The sequence below is a fragment of the Anser anser genome (genome assembly GCF_964211835.1).
Source record: "Anser anser genome assembly, chromosome: Z".
Lineage (NCBI taxonomy): Eukaryota > Metazoa > Chordata > Aves > Anseriformes > Anatidae > Anser > Anser anser.
The window spans coordinates 28,184,581-28,201,338 of NC_139723.1; the positions used below are offsets into that span (position 1 = coordinate 28,184,581).

General features: G+C 38.1%; 1 protein-coding gene across 1 annotated transcript in view; it reads right to left on the minus strand.

The window, feature by feature from the left end:
- Positions 1 to 1,141: 1,141 nt before the first annotated feature.
- PJA2 (praja ring finger ubiquitin ligase 2) overlaps positions 1,142 to 16,758 on the minus strand; it is a 37,004-nt gene continuing 21,387 nt past the window's right edge. Inside the window, exons 6-10 of the mRNA XM_083816898.1 lie at positions 15,136 to 15,321; positions 13,499 to 13,610; positions 6,042 to 6,156; positions 5,610 to 5,725; positions 1,142 to 4,298 (exon numbers count right to left, since the gene is read on the minus strand). Of these exons, the coding sequence (XP_083673024.1) occupies positions 4,167 to 4,298; positions 5,610 to 5,725; positions 6,042 to 6,156; positions 13,499 to 13,610; positions 15,136 to 15,321 (661 nt within the window). The 3' untranslated portion in view covers positions 1,142 to 4,166. The remainder of the gene's footprint in view (positions 4,299 to 5,609; positions 5,726 to 6,041; positions 6,157 to 13,498; positions 13,611 to 15,135; positions 15,322 to 16,758) is intronic.

Consider the following 16,758-nt stretch of genomic DNA (forward strand, 5'->3'; position numbering starts at 1 on the left):
CTAGGCTGAGATTTGTTTGTTTGTTTTACGGCCAAGTCTCATCAGATACAGAGCAGATAGTTCCCCCACAGAGCAAAAGGTCACTCTGATGCTCGGTGAATCCAGGCCTGGAGAACTGAGCCTGAACGCTGATGCACTCGAGCTGTACTTTGAGGCAGGATGGCATGGCACCATTGCACGCATGCAGAACGCCAGGGGCAGATTTACTTTAGACAAAGTATGAAGATTCAAGGGAACTGCTAGGGACAAAGTGGCAGCACATGCTGAGGCTACGAGGCTGTTGAGCATCAGAGCTAACTGCACACCAACTGCCAAACAATAAGTGGAGTCACTGGTGCAGAGCCCTGAAATAGCTACGGCTGGTGAACTTGGGCAGAAGAAAAACTGCCTGCAGCAAGAGCTTCAGCTCAGCACTTCCAATCTGAGCCAGGACCGAAGAAAACTGATGAAGAAATAACCAGAGGAATTAAGTGTGTTCAGACCTAGCAGGTTTTTCTGTCTCTTGGAAGAGCCAATAAATAAATTAAATCAACGTTTAAGAGAACGGGGAGTTCCCCAGTGTCGTCAGCTTGCCAGTCCCTCAAAGGGCTCCTAGGTTTGTGATAGCCCCTTGACCTCATGTAAGAGGTTAAGAACCCAGAACAGAATTTAGCTACTACAAGTCTCTGTCCAAAATACAAAAGACATAACTATTCACTGGCAATATAACAGCTTATATGGCTTTTAAGAAGTTATTTTTGAAGAGACAAGAATCATATTTTTACAGCTCTTACCAACAAAATAGCCCCCACCCATTGCCTCCCCCAGATGTTAAGCACAGACCAACAAAGCATGGGGGGATGGAGGGAGTGGAACAGGAACCCTCTGTGTTATTTAAAGCAGGCATCTCCAGAGCTGTGAGTGTTAACAGACAGCATCCCAAGTAACCTGAATGGAAATCCTAAAACATGCATTGCCACAACTAAACATAACTATCCCTTCAACTTGAAGGAGGTTTTCTTCATGTTAAGTTAGCTGCTTTCATTATACGTGTTTACAAAATATATGTTGCCTGCATGTCTAATAGCTGAAACAAATTAGAAAGGAATAAACAAAATAAAAAGTCTACTTTTTGTTTTAAAAAAAATATCCAAAACACCCATTTTAAATTTGGAATGGAAATGTTTTATTATGTTTAATAAACAGTTTACATCATATAGTTTATTAGAAACATGTTTTGTACCATAACTTTTATTTAAACTTTATTCCAAGTAGGTAATTAGTCTATCCACTTTTATGGTCTCCCTTAGACTTTTAATTTAGACACTTCCATTTCACCAGTGCATGTAAAGACAACACAAACATTTAGTAGTAGCAGGTTTGCTTTTCACATTTCCTTCTTCTTTCCCATTGAATACTTATTTTTACATAACAGCAAAAATTTTCTTCATGTAGATAGAAGGTTTTACCAGAAAATTCCCTTTGAGCAAATTATTTTTTTATTTTAATTTTTTTCTTAGGAAAACATTATACTTTGCAAGGCCTTCAGATGAACTAGGGCCACTTTAACCAAACAATTTTACATTTGAAGCATGAACCACTTAATCTGCACAGCAAGCTGATGAAATTTTATATACCAAAAAAAAATCACAACAGGCATTTGGACAAATGATCCAAATTTCTGGATCGTGACTCTTCCTAGGTGTTGCAGGACAATTCTGGTAACCTGAGCATGACCTAGCATATACTTTTCAGACACCCTGTTGAAGGTCTTTCATCTGTTAGTTCCTCAGCTGAGGAGCCACAAAAGATCTGTAAGTGACACCTCTACATTCGAGTTAAACAACAACAAAAAAAAGCTTGAACACATTTCTCAGGCAGTTGTTTATTGGTTGTTTAGAAATAGGAAGATGCCAGTACTGAGGCCAGCAACAGAAAAGGAGGGAAAAAGCCCAACAGCTGCTTCTTTCTTAACTCTTGACACTGCTGGGTAAGTCTGGAATCAAAAGCATCTAGCAAGAGCACTTCCAGATCTTGCCCCAGAAGCTCAAGTAATCCTCTTTATAAAACCCTATTCCTAAGGGATTAAATGAAGGCCAGCATACTGTACTGTTCCAGACTGAAACAGAACGCAGCCTGGTTTAAGTACCTGCTACAGCATTTGCTGCAGCGTGAAGCTACTGACGAACAACACCCTCAAGAACAAGTCTGATATTACTAGGCAGTAAAACCCATCCTTCTGCTGGTCTGTTCCCTACCCCAGCCAGGAATATGAATGTCTTCATTTATACTTTTGTCTGAAATGTACATATATCCCCTAAAGATCCTCAAACAACAATAAGGGCTGTATTAACTCTTTATCATCTGGTGTACTTGGTAGCTACAGATCATTCTCCCCAGCCCTGTTTGTAATAGAGATATGGAAAAATTATACTGCTTCTTGGAAGAGAGTAAGTGTCCCAGTAAGCATGCCTGTAAGAATATGTTCAGCGTATGTTCCTTGTCACATTTCCCCCAATCCTGCTGATGGCAACTTCAGGGACTATAGAGTTTTACTACGAAAAATAAGGAGCTGTGCTAACCATGCTTCTACCACTTTTCACCAATATCCAATTGTTGTGGTTTCCTTGTACTCCACGGTTTGGAACTGCATCACCTAAATTCTCATGAATATACCAATGGCAGCTGCTATCCATTCTTTGTTCTGCTGCACTCCACAAACTACACTACAGTAACACTTGTTTTATTTTGAAGGGTACACTATATTTGACTGTTATTTAAAGAAGAAATTAATATTTGTAAAGAATGACACTGATGACAGCAATAATCTAAGCACTAGGGAAGAGCTACTGTAATACCACTTTCCCAAAAATCACTCTTCCTTTTTAAGAGCCTAATTTAACTAATAGTTAGTGGAAGAAACTGTAATTGTTTTAAGACTGTTTGGATTTGATCCCTTTTATATTATTCCCATTATAGGAATCACATGTCTATCCAATAGCCACAGAAGAGATTTGCACAGCTATTAGCGCATATACACAGATCAAAATCTTAACTTCCTGCGCTCTAAGAGTAACTTCGGTATATGAAAAAAACTTTAAGGGACATAGTATTATTTAGAGAAATAAGACTGCAGTTTCTAGAACTTTTCTCCTTCAAAATATTAAGTGTAGCATAACCCACTGCAACAAGTGGGTTAAGTGGGTATGCAACACTGGAAACATTCATTCTTTAATTTCTGACATAGCTTCACAGGAGTTACCCTAATTGAAAAATACATTTGAATACATGGCTATTAGGTATGTAATGTTCTTACTACCTTGTTCAGATTTAAGACTAAGAGATATTTTAATTACAACTGTATTAGGAAAGTAACCCCACTCCTTACATATAAGAAAAATAAATATATCTAGTAATGAGAGGATGTACGTGCATGAAGGAGAAAGTACAGGAGACCTAGTTAATACAGTGGAATTTAAGTAGAACTTGAAGGAAACAGCTGCCCAGCTTTTATGGATTCAGCCTCTTAGAAACTCAGAATATCAAGTGTTGAAGTTCCAAAGTTCATACACTTATTGAGGACGTAGTCTTAAAAATAGTATTAGCATTTGTAAAAAAAAGTCCAGGTATCAGCAATTAAACTTTCTTCATAATATCAGAAATGCTGTTAATACGGAATAAAGGGGTAAAATACTGTTTCTTGGTGAAACTTATTTCCAGTGAAACCAAACTGTACTGTTGTCAAAGAAGATCTCTGCATTTGATGTAAAAGAGAGATCCATTACAGTCACTCCTTGGCAAGTAGTTCAGTTATGAAAAACAGATAAGCATAACTTCAGTAAGCTACAACTGCACTGCAGCTGCAGGAACTTAAAGAGAAAGTAAAGAGAAAGTGCCACATTAATTATCTTTTTGGACAAATTTGTCATAATACAAGCTTTAGACACTACAGTTACCAGCAACATTCTATCATGTAAAAAGGGGTGCACATTCTTCAAGCTTTGTTTGAAAACAAACTATTGTAAACCTAAACAAGTTTATAAATTCTTGCATCTTCTTCCTAAACTGAAATATATAATATATAAAGTATTTTACATATAATATTTTATATATAATTGTTTTCACATTGTAATTTAACAGGCAAAGTTAACATTTTTATTTTGGCAAAGGAGACTTCATTTCAGATGCTAGTTTGGAGCTCCTGTAACATCCTGAGCAGAAGATGAGGAATCATGATCAGATAGAATGGAAGCAGTTGTAGCAGCTGCTTCAGGAAGCATGGGTGCAAGCACGTGGCGACAAACAGGGCATGTTCCCGACTACAGGAAAAAGAGGAAAAAAGTGGGTCATTTGCATAGTTTGCATTCAGTTTCATCGAAAAGCTAAAGTTTATGATTTACACAGTATTTCATGTCTTAACAACAGCACTGTCTCAAAGTCACATTTGACAGGACAGATAACTGGAGCTAAAAAAATCTTATATCTCTGATAAAAGGTGCATTTTGTTCTTACACCAGGTATATGAAGGTTACATCAGACTCCAGCAAGGTCTTCTTCAAAGTGAAGATTTTACATTTGGGAACTCTTATATTTGCCCCTTTACTCCAAAATAAAAAACTTTGTACAACCCAAATCTAACAAAAGTATTACATCATCGTCATCAGCAAGAGCAGTTTACTGTGACAGCAGAAAAAAGTAAGGCATAATACAAGCAATATTTACCTTGAAATCAACACTATTAGGGTACAAAAAATATAAACCCACCAAGAATTCATGCTAGAGGTCATCTGATCTCCCTAGTCTGAATCAATTAACCTTCTTTGTGTAGTTCCTGAGGAAATGATGCATTACCTTGTAGGCTCAGCACTTTCTAACAAACTGTTTGAGAGCCATCAAGTCCAGGTTCATTCTGTCTGTAAAGCAGGGTGCAAGTGTGTGGACAAAAATACTAGTAAATCAATTACAGTTTTTAGTCTCATCTCAGCATGATGCTCAATATTTTGAAGGAAAAGCTAATTACAGATGATTAAAACAAAGTCTAATACAATTGGTTTACCAAAGGTTCATGCTGTAAATTAATCTACATGTATTCTAGCAGATTCTTACTTCCTCTTTATTTCTTCAACAATACCTGTTACAACAAATGGGCCCAACGTATTCTGGCAGGACAGATACTTGGTTCTCTTCAGAGGAAACCAAGCCATTACCTTCACTTCAAGGTAGGGTATAGTAAAGAAAACTTCTCTTAACTAACTGAAGTATAACTCATGTCTCCTTCATTCTTACTGAAAGCACACCACGTTTTTCCAGACAAAACTCCTCTCCCATTCAAACACCACTACACTCCAGTCTACATAAATAAGCATTCAGATTTAAGGATTTATAGTATTCAGTTTATTTATACATATAATATTTACATTAACACCCATGCCTAACAAAGGCCAGGTCATTCCCCTTCACGTGATTATGGATATAAATTACTCTCCTCATTTGCATTAGAGCTTGGTCCCATAATGCATATAAATAACAGGCAGTTATTTCATGGCATTTCCTCCCACTTTTTCTAAAGGTTTTAATAGGTCTCCTACTAGAACACAAGTACTCAAAAAAAAGCATCCTGTTTTAATTACCTTCTGTAACCAAAGAGTGACACAGGGCTTGTGAAACAAATGATGACAGGGTAGCTCTGTTAAGATTTCATCTTTCACATATTCACTGCAACAGATAGTACAACACTGGTCTTGACCTACAGCCATGAAATAGAAAAAGCATTAGGTTTTTGGTTGTGTTTTTTTTTTTTTACATCTAAGATTAATTGAAGTTAAAACCAATATATATCAAAAGTATCAATAATGATTATGAAATACAATCACACTTACTGAAGTAAAGATTTATTTTCCAAACTGACCAAGGTTATATTCAGTCTAGTTCAAAATTTAAAACCTTAGAACAGCCTTGTCAGCTGCATAGTACATTTAAATACTATATCTATGCTATTATAAAAACCTAAGTTTGTTCTTATAAGCTTTGCAGAAATTAATACTTAATTGTTTTTTCCATACCATTATGGTCATCTGTGACGATAATCTGTGGCAGACGATCTATGCTTTCTTGAGTAGCTGGTGGATGAGCCTGTTCAACATCAAATCCAAGGGACTCCAAATGTGCCAGAGCATTCTGAAAAGGGTGAGCAGAGACCAAGTTCTCTTACAAATGCAACATTCCATATAAAAACAAATAAGCAAGAAAAGGAACCCTGTCAGACTAACCATTACATCATTTTTATTTTTGTAATGAATGAGCTGAAACTGAAGGTCAAAACAGTAACAGCTTGTTTTTAAGACTTCTCAAAATATCAGGACAGACTCACAACTTATTCTGTAATGAATGTTTGCTCATGTTACAAAATTTCAGGAAAGAGAACAAGTCAAAAATGCAATAAAACTTGCCAGTACAAAACTGTCATTACATTTCATGTTCTGAAAATAAGTTTATTAATTTGTTTCTTGGCTTCAACTACAGCATTACCCAGATATGAAGAAAAACATCAAGTACTTGGACTAGACTGTTAATGTAAGCATTCAGGAAAAAAGCAGGATCCACAGAGATGTTTCTCATCTGTATAATTACCTAAGACAGCCTGCTCTTTGAATTCATCCTGTTTTGAAACTTAAAATTTAATTTTTCACCATACAAAACCACTATGACCCCAATGCCAAAGCAGGCAGATTTGATGTTTACATCATACATTCGACCACCTAAGACATTGAAAGTGAAAAGATCTTCAGCAGAAGAAAAAATATCAAGAAAGCAAATATAGCAAATCCAGGTTCTAAGAAATGTACGAGATATACCTGATTAAGCAATACAGCAGACTAAAACTGAAGAGCCACAAACACATAAGCACTGAGTTCATATTCTGAATGAACTATGCACAGCCCTCAAGTACAACTACTTACTGTTCTTAGCAGGATGAAATGTGTTTATTCTAATAGACAAACTTCCAGGCAAGAATTTTAAGAGAAACTGACATTTTTACAGTGTCAGTGGTTTACCTAATAACTGAAAAACAAACTAGAGAAACATTGGATTACTTTCACGAGTCTTTCCTCTGGATCTTTACAGAAAGTTATCAGCTGCAGTCTGACTATGTATCTGCTCTTGTCAGAGTGGCAAGGTAGCTTGGGCAACCATTCCACCTAACAGCTTTACACCTACAGTCAAATATTTGTGGTAACACAGAGATCAGCATGAGCTAACAAATACTTACAGCTCCTACTGCCACAAGTATTCTCACCTAGAAATGCCAGTTTAAAGCAAACCCTGGAACAGTTAGCTGTGGTGCAATACGCAAGTCTACTTGCAAAACAAGTACATTCCTCAAATTCAACAGCTTAAAACCATTCTGTCCTGCCACAACAGACAATGCTGCCGTACTACCATTAGGATAACTTCAGTATTTGTAATGGTATTTTGCTACTGCTGTGAAGGTCTGAGAATAACTTGTAGACAGTAGTATTGTATTTAATTAGATTAACTACTACAGCTGGAAAAGCTAGATAAGCTCCAAGGCAGACAGAAGGATGCAGTATTACCTGTGTCAAACCTCTGTGCCTATACCCAGTATTAGCACAACAAAACAGAAAATAATTCACATTGTACTGTTTGCTTTTTGAAAGCTACATAACTAGCAAGCACCACAGACGCAATGACTTTAAATGATGTTTAAAACTACATCTTCAAAAAAAGCAAACCTAAGAAAGGTCCATTTTATAACTTACAACTTTTTCAAGGCTTCAAAGATACCCTAATTTTCTCTTATTTCATGTGTGACTGTTTACTGCTCCATGTTCCATAAGCCACGTTGGACACTACTAAAACCAGGGCTGTTATGGGCTACAGGTGTGTGAGCACCTCACAGCTATGAACCAGCACAGGAAATACTCAAAAATGAGATCACTAACAATGCAGACACACCCAACCTGTTCTACACTGCTACTCTAACACTTTCAGTTAAGTAACTTCTTTAAAAAGTGATAGTACAAAAAAAGAAAAACCCACATACATAGGTCATTAAGGACAAAGTGCTTAGCAGAACCCAAGAGTCTTATAGAAGATGGCTTTTTTGTTTGCTTTTAATATGCATTTGCTTTTTCTCCCCTCCAAATCTAACAATTGTGACAGAACTCTCCCTCCCCTCGTCACCCAGGTATAGCAACTTTGTTTTGCTGGATAGTTTTTTTCCCCTGAAAACTGAGCTATAATAGACTACAATAACAAGTAATGTCATCACAGTTGAACTGTCTAGTTGAAGAATCTACTAGTTTCTTTAGGTAACACAGCTGTGTGGGACTTACAGAGTGGGATTAAGTAAATCAGTAACAGGCTGAATAAAGTCACAGCTTTTGGACAAGTTTTTAATGTTTCAATTAAAAACTCAATCCAACCTATTCACCAAACCAGAGAAATAGAATCAGAGACTGGTTTTGGTTGCAAGGGACCTTCACGACTTTCTAGCTCTAACCCCCTGCCATGGGCAGGGACACCTCCCACCAGACCAGGTTGCCCAAAGCCCCATCCAGCCTGGCCTTGAACACCTCCAGGGATGGGGCATCCACAGCTTCTCTGGGCAGCCTGTGCCAAGGCCTCACCACCCTCTGAGTGAAGAATTTCATCTTAGTGTCTAATCTGAAGCTAGCGTCTTTTAGTTTAAAATTATTACACCTTGTACTGTCAGTACACTCCCTGGTAAGAAGTCCCTCCCCACCTTTCCTATAGTACAGAAAAGCCACACTAAGGTCTTCCTGAAGCCTTCTCTTCTCCAGACTGAAGAATATTAACTCTCTCAGCCTGTCTTCATGGGAGAGCTGCTCCAGCACCCTGATCATCCTCATGGCCCTTCTCTGGACCCACTCTAACAGCTCCCTACCCTTCTTGTGCTGGGGGCCCCAGAGCTGAACACAGTGCTCCAAGTGGAGTCTCACAAGAGCAGAGCAGAGGGGGACAATCACCTCCCTCACCCTGCTGGCCACACTGCTTTTGGTGCAGCCCAGGGCACAATGGGCTTTCCGGGCTGCAAGCTTGGATTGCTGGCTCATGTTTATTTTTTTTGCCCACCAGTATCCCCAAGTCCTTCTACACAGGTCTACTCTCAATTCATTCATCACCCAGCCTGCACTGACACTGGTGATTGCTCCAGCCCAGACGAAGGACCTTGCACTTGGCTTTGTTGAACTTCATGAGGTTTGCAAAAGTCCACCTCTCAGGCCTGTCAAGATTCCCCCTGGAGGGCATCCCTTCACTCCAATTTGTCGGCCATACCACTGAGCTTGTCATCATCCACAAACTTACTGACTACACTCAATCCCACTGTCCATGCTGCTGACACGTGTTCAATAATACTTGTCCTAATTCAGACCCCTGAGGAACACCACATCACTAGTCTCCACCTGGACATTGGGCTACTGATCACAGCTTTTCCAATGCAACCATAGAAACAATTCCTTATCCACCGGATGGTCCATCCATCACATCCATTTATCTCCATTTTACACAAGGATGTCATGCAGGACTGTATGAAGTGCTTTGCATAAGCCCAGATAGATGACATCAGTTGCTCTTTCCTCATACACCAGTGCTGTAAACCCATCGTATAAGGTCACCAAATTTGTCAGGCAAGATTTGCCCTTTTTGAAGCTGTGATGGCTGTCACCAGTCACCTCTATTTTCCATAGCTTACTGGAGAATCTGCTCCATGACCTTGCTGGGCATATAGGTGAGACTGACTGGTGTGTAGTTCCTCAGGCTTTCCTTTTCCCCCCCCGCTTTTAAACACGAGGACATTATTTCACCTTTACCAGAGACATATTACTTAAAGCTAGTCAAAGCTTAGACTTCTACATTATGAAACCTCTGGTGCAAAAATACCTCATCACCAAGAAACAAATGGGTTAGTTTAAAGTCACAACAAAAGCAGAGGTGCAGTGAACATCTTCCGTAAGGTCAAATCAGACTAAGCAAGATTTAAATAACATGTTGGCCCTAAAGACAAATCTAAATAACACTAAACTAAATAACATTAAAACAGTGTAACTGACAACTAGAAGAAAGCATTTTTGAATACTTGGACTACAAATACTGTAACAAGAACAAGTATTCTGTTGGAAAGCTGTTATACAGATAATATGCAATTGCAGAAAGACAAATGTGCCTGGGTTCAAACAGGGAAAGTTGTTTATATGGGGAAAGGAAAAACACATGCAGGCAGTAAAATCTGCAAGGTGAGAGCAAAAGATGTACAACAAGCAGGAAAGGTTTCTAGTGAACTGGAACCAAATCTCCCTGTAGAATAAGCAAGAAAAATGCCCAAAGACAGAACAAGTCCTGATCTCTGAAATAAAATGGGCTATGTCAAGAACAGATGAAATCACTCCCTTTACTCTTGGGGAGGGAAATGAGAAGCATAAAAATCACATCTTTATTCTTCATGACTGGCATTTTAATTCTTACATCCTTCAGAGCTCTAAAGCCTCATCACCTTGACCTTAGTACCTAGGATAACCCTTCATAGTGATCTCTCTCTACTTGATATATATGTACAGTTAATTGAAACTGCAGAACAGAAATTGTTGTATTACATTTTCTATATACTGAATAAAAAGACCGCATTAAGAAGTACTGCATCAAAAATTGCATTTTCTAGTTCTAGAGAAGATATTTTTAAGAGTCTTATTCAAACTTGGAAAGTCTTCAGTTTGTTCTTCACATCACAAAATATATTTATTTTTAAATAGGGTTCTTCCCCTCCGCCCCAAAAAAAAGAAGTTCTGTATTCCACATTTTGGATTTCTGACCAAGCACTGTGACCACAGTAGGAAAGATAAGGAAAAGGCTTTGTAACATTATGACATTTATGTCATTCACTGTTCCAGTGAACGATTTCTCATTTTTAGATTTGTTGAAGAGAATTCTACATCCTACATCTACAGCTGCCTGATTACGAGGAAAGTTTAAGAGGTTGCTGTTCCAGCTTTCACACACAAATTTCTAGTCTTTGTTAATCCAGTGACAGATAAGGTCACATCATATTTTATTAATAGATTATATCAGAATAGCCACTCACAAGTCCAGAAAACATATCCTACGTCTTGCTGTGATCATTAAAAAATATGATCTCAGCAAACAATCAAAATTAATTCTGGATGGATATATAAAATGGTAGGTAATAACCCTTAAGAGAAAGGATATTAATTCTGTTTAATCAAATAAAAATGAGAATATCACCTTTAAAAGTAGCTTCTTAAGTTAAATTTTCAAAACAAAAAGAGCACTGATGGATTTGAACTAAAAAGGACACTATACTCAGGAAAGGCAAGGAGCAGATATATTAATCAGCTGTTGCAAGACATCTATCTGTTTCAAGCAACAGATATTCTAGAATTTCTTAGAGGGTATTCTGCTTTGTGCCAACAATACAGAAATTGACACACAGATAGTATCAGTACACTTTCTAAAGGACAAGGATTGAGAGCATTATATATAGATCCTTAAATCGATCTATATAAGTATGACACTAATGTACTTCCCCTTAAACTCTCAAGACTTAAAACTTCTTATGGAGCAGTTATTTCCTGATGACTAATTCCAATTATGCCAGACTTCTTATGCCCACCATAAAGTTTCAGAGATTCAAGTGCTAATTTCAAGTAGCAATACTATTTCAGAAAATTGGCTTTCCCTCTTGTCCAATACCCAGAGCGACCTGATCCACAGGTTCCAGAGAATAACTACCTCTGTAGTTATCTAACTGCTTGCAATGCAAGTTCAACAGCACTCAGTTCCTGGAGACACTAACATAATCACAGCAGCTTCTCAGTCAGCCATATATATATTCACCTATGACTGTGTTTACAGGTCAGCCTGACAAAAAGTCCACACATTTCTTCTGACAGAAGAGCTACAGAATGCTGTTGCACAGTAATGAGAAAAAATCTCAGAACTGTAATAACCTCAAGTCACCTCTTCAAGTGTTTACATACAGATAAAAAAAGGATGGGATTAGTTTCCCCTCTCTACACAGATCCTTTCTTTGGTGTTAAGGAGGAGGTCAACTGCTTCTATAGTTCTCTCCTGTCTGATGTAGTGACAACTGGCAGCTATGAAAAGGGCATAGATTTTTCCTATACAACTTCAAAATACTGCTTTTACAATAAGGATATCAACAGATACATCCATAAACAGTTTTGATACATCTCCAGGTAAGTAACACTAACAAGATCCTACAAAGCTGAAGAGGACCCTGTGGTACTCTATCATAAATAATGCTGACCTCCCATATACCTTGAGGGATGCACAATACACGGAAATTCAATGACTGCCAACTTCAGGGAACAAGCTTTTAATCCCCTTGGAAAATTCACAAAATGTTTGATTTCATTGCTATCTGAGGAAAAAAATGCTTTATGATTGTTTCCACTGACAGCCAGCTTTAGAAAACATTTTAAAATGTCCTTGGAATTGTGCCTGCAAGCATACTATGACACAGCCTGCCCTATTCACCCCTTTTAACTAAAAGCCAGTTGCCAGGCTGCCCCTTGCTGCCCTCTAAACTTCACATAAACATTCAATTTAATTGTTGCAGCACCATATTATATGTCTACCAAACACTTAACTCTTATTTTGGCAAATATTCTGCAGGGAAGATTTCTAGCAGTGCAGGAATTGTCACATTGCATCAAGCTGAATTTCAGCTAGCTCCATATTCATTCTGACAGTGACCACCATCACACAACTCAAGAAAAAAACAAACAGGAAAAGAGACTGTAGCCATGACAGTTTATTTATCCAAAGTATAAAATGAAATCTATTAGAGTAAGGTAAAAATAAACAGGATTTAAAAAAACATATGGAACCAAGACACCAGAAAAGTCTTGTGGTGAAGTATAAAAAATAAAAGACTTCCATTAAAGCTCTTAAAAAAAAAAGCTGGGATAATCTATAGGTACAGATTCAGGTATGAACTTTCTTTTGTTAAGTAGGGAATTTAGCAACATCTTTAGAGCAATTTACTCAATGTGTTTATACTTGCTGAAATTACTATCTTCTCCTTTTTCCTCTAAGAGAAAATAAAGTTCTAAAAGTAGTGCTGATCAATAACTGCTTGCTCTGTATCACTTACAACAACTTTAACATTTATTTTCAAGTTTGCATACCTGAAAGTTCAAGATGGACCAGGAAAGTAGTTTTTTAGTTCTCAGTCAACTTCCAACTAAGAAAAATTTGTCACAATGCCACTTATATAATACTACCAAGAACACATGTACAATTCTTACTTTTTCCCCAAACACTGATTGAAATAAGGTCTGAACCCTTTCATATTTAATATAGCACAAAAGATTACACTCTGAATTTTAAAGAAAGAAAATCTGAAACTCAATGACCTGAATATTTACTTATTAAAAACAAAACATAAGAACAGAGGGCTCTGTTCACACAAAATTAAATTGCTGTGTTTTAATACCTCCATAGCTTGTGCTAAGCGTTCCTCTAGTGCCATATAAGTGGTAAATTGGGGATCCACATATGAAATGGCTTGAGCAACTCCTAGGCCATCACCAAACTCATCCAGCAGCCTGCAAAACATGAATTAGGAAACATGGTTAACATTAAAAAGTTAATATAACAAGATGAGGGCTGGACAAGTTGTCGCACATTACCTGTTAATGAGTGTGTATTATCTCACGAGGTGGTTATGGAGGCAGCTCTGACCTCGGCTGGCTGCCAGACACCCACCAGACACTCTCACACCCCCTTCCCAGTAGGACAAAAGACGACAGAGTGCTCATGGGTTGAGATGAGGACAAGGAGATCACCTACCAATTAATTTCTATGGGCAAAACACTCAACTTGGGGAATGTTAATACAATGTACTGCCAATTACATGGAGTTAGATGGTAAGACACATGGTCGATTGCTGCCACACCTTTCCCCCAACCCCTTCTCCCCAGACTCAGCTCCAGCCATTCATTTCCAACACCCCCACCCCCTGGCCAGAGCACCTCAGGAGCATAGGGGCTGTGCCCATTACATCCCAGCTCCACTCTGCCCCTCCTTCCTCCTCACGCTTTTTCCCCTGCTCCTGTGTGGGGCCTTCCACAGGTTGCAGTCCTTCAGGAGATGCCCAGCTGCTCTGCCACAGTCTCTCCACAGGCCTGGAGCACCTCCTGCCCTGACCTCGGGCTCTGCAGGGCTGGTGTTCTCACTTTTCCCTCACTCCTCTCTGCATGCAGCAGTTTTCTCCTTTCTTAAATCTGTTCCCCTGAGGCACCACCATCTTGGCTGCAGGGCCCAGCTGGAACCAGCATCCCCACTACCAGCGTCTGCACCCAGCACAGTAGTACAGTCACAACAGCGCAGACCTCAGATGAATCTGAGGTAAGCTTTGACTGAGCTTTTGCTTTGACACTTCAGAGAAATTTGTTATATTATTAATAAGTAGAAGAGAAGCAGCTTTAAATCTCTCACTGAAAAACATTCCCTCTAGCTTACTTTCACTTTAAACCAAACATGTTATTCTAGGATTAGGCTTTGCAAGTGGCTTTGATCGCTTTCTTCCTACTATTTGCAGGACTCCTCTAATAAGTATATCACAATATTCTTCAGCAATTTAATGACAAAAGATTGACTGAAATATTTGAAATTATGATGTTAGGTAAGCAAGTGTCATTTCAAAGAAAAAAGTAAGTTTTACAACATCTGAATTGTACCAGCTGCAAAACAGGTAAAGACCACAGTTAAAATGCTGTAGTGACTTGAATGTTGACTACATTCATATTACTTTACTCTTTTTTACACTTCCACTACACTTATCTTGAAAAATCAATTGAATAAGTATACCCATCCATAAAATACTTAGTGCACCAGAATTCTCTCAGATCAGACTGATTTAGCAGATCTACATTCTTCCCTCGTTAAAGGAAACGTAACACTTGCAGTACCTTAAAACTTATGTTTCTTTGCAAGTCTTAACAACCAGATTATCAGCCTTTGAAGAATATGTATACCAATAGCCACATGTATTTTGACATCTTACATGAAAAAGAAAACAACTACAAAACCTCCAAAATTAATACAGAAAACTACAAGAGGCATACACACCTCCACTCGACATCCAGGTCCTCACTCACACTGGAGTCATCCTCAAGGTTGTTGTTTCCATCTAATATAAATAAGCCAGGATGCACAAAATCACTAACTGGATGATTTTCCTCATCACTGCTACTTTCCGTTTCTTCATGGTACTGTAACCAAGTAATCTCTCCTTCCTCCAAAAGCGTTGGTTCCCTTCAAACAAATAAAAGAAAACTGTTTTTTCCTTTCAAAAAAATCAACAAAGAGCTAATACTAAAAAGTTAAGAGAATTTACGAATATATACCAGCAGGTACACACATTACACAAAATATATATATTTTACAAATATATACAAGAGGGTACACATATTACATCAACAGCTGAAGCTGCATTTCAAGGACTGCAGAGTCCCAGACTAGGGATTTAATGTTGGCTGTGGGAAAAAAAAATCAACTGACCCATCCAGACTAAGAGCTTAGTAAAACATGATTCTGTGGCAAAATTATTTTTATAATACTCAAGGCCAGCAGTATAGTAAGCTACTTGCTTTGCATTTTCTCCAGTACAGGCAGTATCCCTGCCACAGTTAATTTGGTACCAACTTTCTTATTCATCTAAGCTCCTAAAACAAAAAAATAAAGGCTCTCTCAACTCCCTAGAACAGCCTTCCATGGGGAAAGCTTGGCCTAAATGCAGAGATATTATTTGTAAGAGAAGCCATGTACATGAGGAGAAAGGTTTCCTTTTCTTTGATTCTCTAGAGGAGCACAAGTCACCAGGATGTTTAGAACCACAGCACTGCAAATCCTACTTTCCTGTTTATTTGTCCTCTGATAAGGAATCATTTTAGAAATGGGTATATTCGCAGGCTATTTGCACACAGAAAGCTAAAGGATACACAGCTCCATTGCTGCTGTTCTGAAACAGATTACTTTTCATAAAGACATGCTAATTCTTCAAACCTCAGGAGACAGCAATACTAACAAGGCAGTAACAGATTTGGACTGCTTGGTGCTAGATACCATCTGCCTAAGAGCATAAGCAGGAGAAAGAACACTTAGGCATGACTTGTTGCACTACAAACACTCAAACTAAGAATCAAAGGTCAGTATTAGATGCTTAGAAATATTTTGCTTGCCTATTTATAGCTACAAGTTTTGCCTTGCAACATTGGCAGACACTTTAAAAAAGCATACAATGAACGACTGGAAAAAAACTGCAAGCTCTCAGCAAGCAAATACTTCCAGTTTACTTCAATCACTGATAAGGCTGAAGAAATGAAGAGCAGCAGCTGTATTCACTGGAATATGGAAAGCAGGGACAAACAGTTTTGCACGGAGTACTATGCAGTATCAGAAGATGTGTATAATATATACCTCTTTACAATTAGCTTGTCTTACCTGACATTTTAAAGTCAGTATATCCAGCCTGTTATCCCTACAGGTGCTACTTTTTCCTCATTATTGGAATGTCAGCGCCCTCTTATTATTTCTGTACCTTTCATTAAATAGTCAGTATTGTTTGTATGACATGTCATTTTTCATTTCATTTTAAATGAGTAACTACTGTGGTTATTATGATGTAAGCAAGTGGTTACTGCTAAGATAGTGACTACCTTTAGTATTTATTTTATTCTATACAGTGTCACA